The 5,579-nt window shown below is 33.8% G+C and overlaps 1 protein-coding gene across 2 annotated transcripts; it reads right to left on the bottom strand.

The window, feature by feature from the left end:
* Window positions 1-202: 202 nt before the first annotated feature.
* On the bottom strand, window positions 203-5,238 carry LOC137821679 (uncharacterized). Of its 2 annotated transcripts, none has more exons than XR_016515812.1 (6): window positions 4,119-5,238; window positions 3,559-3,656; window positions 1,976-2,000; window positions 1,146-1,273; window positions 932-1,066; window positions 203-767 (listed from the first exon to the last, which is right to left on the bottom strand). XR_016515812.1 is itself a non-coding variant. In XM_068626388.1 (6 exons), the coding sequence occupies exons 1-6, from the start codon at window positions 4,450-4,452 to the stop codon at window positions 563-565; spliced, it is 918 nt and encodes a 305-aa protein (XP_068482489.1). In that variant the 5' UTR covers window positions 4,453-5,164; the 3' UTR covers window positions 203-562. The 2 variants fall into 2 exon arrangements, 1 of the variants encoding a protein (XP_068482489.1); XM_068626388.1 differs by having other exon boundaries at window positions 1,153-1,273; window positions 4,119-5,164.
* Window positions 5,239-5,579: the final 341 nt, after the last annotated feature.

The following is a 5,579-nucleotide window of genomic DNA, read 5'->3' as shown; positions in this document are numbered from 1 at the left end:
AGAATGTATAACAACCCCATCCCCTCAATGAAACTATTGAAATCGGATATCTCCCACTTTCGCTTCTACCGTAACAAACACCCCTTCGCTCTTCCTTCTTCCTGATGACATTAAAGTCACCAAGGATACACCACGATTTATAGGCCTTGATCTGTCTTAATTTTGACAACTCCCATAACATGAAGATTGAACTCGAAAGATATTTTTAAAACTCAATTAATGTATAACAATGCATTATGGTATTGAATACAATGAAGATTGAACAAAAGTGTTACAAAATGAACTTGAAGGTCCAGATTGCTTTGTTAGATGAAGGTAGAACTCCATGATAAGAATTTTCCCGGAATATCCATCTGGTGTATAAACAAAATTTTCTCTATTAACCATATGGAAATACGTGAGAATGAGGATTATAGCCCTTGCAATAATAAACTCTTGAAGCTACCTACCCTAGTTTCACCTTTTTCAACTCTTCATTAGATATTGCAGGCATAAGAACTAGTCCACTACTTAAACTAAAAACCAGTATTTTTCACTAATCCTTGTTGTAGGATTTAAGTAACTACAAAGCTATCAATGACATCAATTGTTGTTCAACTTCTTCCCAGTTCTTAACTTTGGTCACCAGGGGATGCTGATCAGCAGAATCAGTCTTGGACCAAGGGTATGAGTTTTCATAATCAAAAAGTAAGACTCTAATTCCGGCTTCAGCGCACTCTATGGCATATCTTGGGTTATCATCAATGAGAATATTGGCATTTAAAGACCTACAAGTATACAAAGAATCTATCAAACAACAAATCATTGCAACCAGCAAGCTAGAAGCTTTTTTTTATCTGACTATCAAGAGAATTGGTCAAAATGTTGGCAATGAAACAATGGTTTTGTCCTGAAGCAGAGAAATGAAAGTAAACAGGATTAAGTTGCATACCTACAAATCTCTGACTTTGGTCTGGACACCCCATCAAGAGCAAAGTGGTTTCCAAAGTGAATATCCTGAAATAGTCCTGAAAAATGCTTCTCTATCCACTCAACTGTGTGATCCTTGATCACATTTTGCCGGGATCTGATCATAAAATACACAAATTGCGGTTAGTTCATGCTGACCAGATCCTGCTACTGGCTGAAGTAAAATCAATACCAACATCATACGTTACAACTGATAGGTTACAAAATCTTGATAACTTCTGCAAGGCCTTCTGAGCACCTGGGATAGGTTGGATCCCTGACTTGAAGTATGATGTCTCAAAAAATTCATGAACACGAGTATTTGCTGCACAACATGTAGGTACTCAGCACAAAGCATAATAATATGAATAAAAATGGACTTCATAAAGCTATTGAATTGTTTCACTCTTCACCTAATCAAATGTTTACATATAAGAATGTGAGTATCATACAATCCTGGATATTGAAACATCATTTAACCAGTGAGATGGAACAGAAGATGGCTTCACCTATTGTACTCAAACCATGGGAAGGATTGAAAAGTCTATGCAAAGGATTTGCTAATTAGAGATGGCAACAGAGTTATTTGGAAGTGGGGAACACAGGCAAGCATTCAGTGATTTTAGATAGTAATTCTGCAGAATATTTTTCTGAGGAGCTGAGACTCTAGCTGTAGCCATTAAAACACAATAAACACTCAGGCTCTATTTCCCATTTTTTCAATGATAGGGTTGTTCTCTATTACATTGGTATGCAAAAGCGACTCAAATTTGACAATATTTTGGTCGACAATTAAACTGGCTTGAGAACTTTATTCACAATAGACCTGTTCCCTTGAAAGATGTCAAATTTCAAAACACAACATAATGCCTTCAATCAGAGAGCAAAGTGAAAATGAAATAAGAAATAAAACAATTCAAATCTGATTATCCCACAGATTTTCATAAGAAATGGAGTGGGAGTAGAGAAGAATAATTCACAATTTCAAACAATGCAATATCCATGTGACTGGCATATATGCAATTACCTTCGTCACGTGAACAGTTCCATATCTGTATCAGAAATGAAAGATGCATCAGACTCACATACAAACATACTCATTCAAAGCAATACAATGGAATAAATGAATAAAAGCACGGATTATCTTTTCATCAGTGAAATTTTAATTCACAACAATAGCATCAGACTCACATACAGACATGCTCATTCAATGGATTAAATGAGTAATTAAACTCACAAAATATCTTTTCATCAGTGAAATTTTCATTCATAGAAATAAGGTGGTTGAAGGAAGTAATACTACTGCGTACAGTAAGTTGAAGACCAAGGCGAGATATGATAAAAGTACTCAAGAAAAAGGACAAAAGCTCTACAAATGAAAGAAACCCATCATAGAACAGAATTAATTAACAATTAGCACTACAAATGGAAACATGTTTTTCAGTAATGTTAACAGAAATGCATGTTTCCATTCATCCAAGCAGTTACCTGTAGTTCTATATCTAATTATAATTCAAATTATGAATCATTATGCTAATATTTGAAACTTGAATCATAAATTGTATCAAATTGTAAGATTCAAAAACACAAGAAAAAGATCTTGAAATATATCACATAAATAATCTATAGTTATTCAATATAATAATTGTCAACTAGAAAAATGAAGGTAAGACTCACAAATAATGTGTGCATCTAAACAATATTCAGGCCAATATGGACTTATTTTCTGTCCCTGGCTGGATCTTGTACAATGAATCAATCGACTAAAACCGTAATACAGCTATGACTAAACAAAGCAGCAAATGGCAGAATTTCACTGATGACTTCATCACTTTCCTAGAGTTTGGAAGACACGCTAGAACTTAGCCAAACATATCAAATTGGTTTGTTCTATGTTCAGTGTACTTCAAAAAAGAAACTAGAATAGAAAATGAGGTTAAAAATAAGTACTACAAGGTGTGGAACCAAGGAAAGCAGAACAGAACAGAACATCTGTTTGCATGCAAAACACTATGGTAGAGGAGAGGGGAATTCTCCACTAGTACTGTGAAGGCAGAATGAAGAACAGATAAGAACATGTGATACACTGAAAATTCCCAGACCCTGAAACTTGGGAGAAGTACATGACAAAAAACAGCTATTGCAGTAGGGAAGCCCAATGCCTTATAAATCCCACACTAGAATCCCATACTTCCAATGTGAGGCTCATGTCCTATATACCTTGATAGTGCAATTGAGTCCTATCCTTACACACCTCTAAGCAAACCTTTAAAATTCAAGGTATGTAATTATCAGTCACCAATGGTAGATTAAACTTCAAATTACATCATGCGAGATCAATACCAAAGAAATTAAATAATCTCAAATAAGCCTGATTCCATAAAATTTGGGTTTCCATGCGACTTCAATAACTTCATACATCTGCTGTCATTTTTTTTAAGTAATCTAAGGTTACAATTGTTTTATAGAGGATTAGTTAACAAGGGCCAAAATGAGTCTTGAGAGATAATGCAAATTATAGTAATATTGTAAATACAAAAGTTGTGCATTCCGAATTTGCAATTACTTGTCATTAAAGAATAGAATTACTGAAATAGCTATGAGGTGTACCTTGAAGAACTCATACACATGATACTCAGAAACTGAATGATTTGATGAGTATCGATCTGCTATGAACTCGTTCAGAGCGGACACAAAGTTTCCTAATACTGCTTATATAAAAATGCAAATGTAAAAGGTGCACATTAGAGGAAAATCAAAAGTGGATAATGATAGAGTAACGTTTACATTCTATGAATTGCCAAGAACGTTTTATGTTGACATCTAAGACAAAGCAAAAAATTGAGAAAAAGCTTCAACTGAAACATTGACAAAGTACATTAAGGAAAAATATATATGTAACATGCACCAAACTTCTATTTGAACTGCAGAATAAATTGACAGTGTCATGCACCCAGGTAAGGGATATTTGTCTTAGTTTCTTAATCATTTAATATTGCTTAAGAAATATCCTAAAATATAAAATGAAAGGAAATGTAGTATAGATCCAGACTAATAAATGAAACTGGAACAGGATAACGATTCAGCCCAGATTCTTCACAGAAAATTAGAAGCCTAATAAGATAACATATAACACAAAAAAGATGGGGAGCACATGCATAAAGACACACCTTCATCAACATCAACAGCAACAACAAGTTTCTGGAGTAAGTGTTGATCATCGAAACAAAAAGGTTTGGAGGGACTTCCACCCAAAGACCTATCTTCAACAGAAATACCTTTCTCAAAATCACCTAACAAGGGTGGGTGAGGAAGACATGCAAAACCATAAAGCTTTTTCTTTTCCTTCACGAAAACCCGATCAGAATTTTCACCAGCATTGGCATCAGAACAGGCTCTAAAAGTGAATCTAAGTCTTCTGTTAGCCTCAGAGGAAGAAATAGAAGGGTAATGGAAAAAGGCCCTACTTAAATGGGAACAGGGTTCATATAACAAATGAGCCATGAGAAGAAGAAGAGTATAGCAATGCAGAAAAAGGGGAAGAGCTTGCTGAAACAACAAGCGCACAAGGCCTCGTAGGTTCTTTAATTCAAATAGAACAACACCATAATCTTGGTAAAAGGAGTAATATTCCCTTGCAAAAAAGCCAAGGCCTTTTAACTTGCCAATCAATGGAACAATTTAACCATGCATCAAGGAACAAACTTTCATTGGACACTCTCTTTCGGCAACAAAAGGGTCTCTTTCTAACGCAACCTTTAAAAAAAAGAAACCATCAAAATGGGAACGATTTCAGAAAGTAAAAAACAAAACTTGGCACACCCCAGGTTCAAAACCAAACAGAATTTATGTAAAATCTGCGAAAAGAATGGCTTAGCACAAGAAGAGTTTCTAGAAGATGCTCCAAAGCTCAAAACAGAATATGCATTAAACTAAAACAAAACAAGAAGGAATGAAAATGGTAGAAAGTGCTCGGATCTTGATTCTCAACTACCCTCTTGTTTCTCTCCAACGTTATATACGGGATCAAGGCGGCACATATAGACAGAGGTCCTTCCTTTTGAATGAATAAAAATAATTAGTTAATTAATAAATAACATGATCTTTGTTGTCGGAGGAAAAAGGAAAAAAATAAAATAAAATTGGGGAAACCAGGATTTTGGGCTTCATTTTCTGGTTTCTTTGCTTCATTTGGGTCTACAATTTATCTGCCAACGACAAAGGGTGATAGCTGACGTAAGTGTTTACGAAAATTTTCCACTATGAGTAATAATTATGGACTCAATCAGTGTAAAAAAGAAGATAACGAATACAAATCTTATAAGGATTTTCGATATTCACTAGGATTTTGCTGATAAAAAAATTGTAAAGATATTTTACCTGACCTAAAAAAATATTATATGTATATAATCAAATAGATATTCTGGAAAGAAAATAGGAAAAAAAGAACGGAATGAGACCCAACATCAACATTAAAAAAAAGAAGAATATTAATTTGAATAATATTCTTTATTTTTTATTTGGAAATCTTAAGGTCATATTAATTATACCTTTATGCATTTTGTGATTTTTAAATAATTTCATATCTATTTATCATATAAAATATAAAAAAAATAAAAAATAAAAATTAT

Source organism: Phaseolus vulgaris, chromosome 9, assembly GCF_051622355.1.
Source record: "Phaseolus vulgaris cultivar YP4 chromosome 9, ASM5162235v1, whole genome shotgun sequence".
Lineage (NCBI taxonomy): Eukaryota > Viridiplantae > Streptophyta > Magnoliopsida > Fabales > Fabaceae > Phaseolus > Phaseolus vulgaris.
The sequence above is the reverse complement of the archived record's forward strand: the minus strand, read 5'-3'. Positions and strand labels throughout refer to the sequence as shown.

Bases quoted from the DNA above. Each gene is read 5' to 3' on its own strand.
- LOC137821679 (XM_068626388.1), bottom strand. From the start codon at position 4,452: ATGGCTCATTTGTTATATGAACCCTGTTCCCATTTAAGTAGGGCCTTT. The intron at 1,274-1,975 runs GTAATTGCATAT...CATGTTGTGCAG, and splicing joins GAACTGTTCACGTGACGAAG to CAAATACTCGTGTTCATGAA. The intron at 1,067-1,152 runs GTATGATGTTGG...TTTTATGATCAG, and splicing joins TGTAACCTATCAGTTGTAAC to ATCCCGGCAAAATGTGATCA.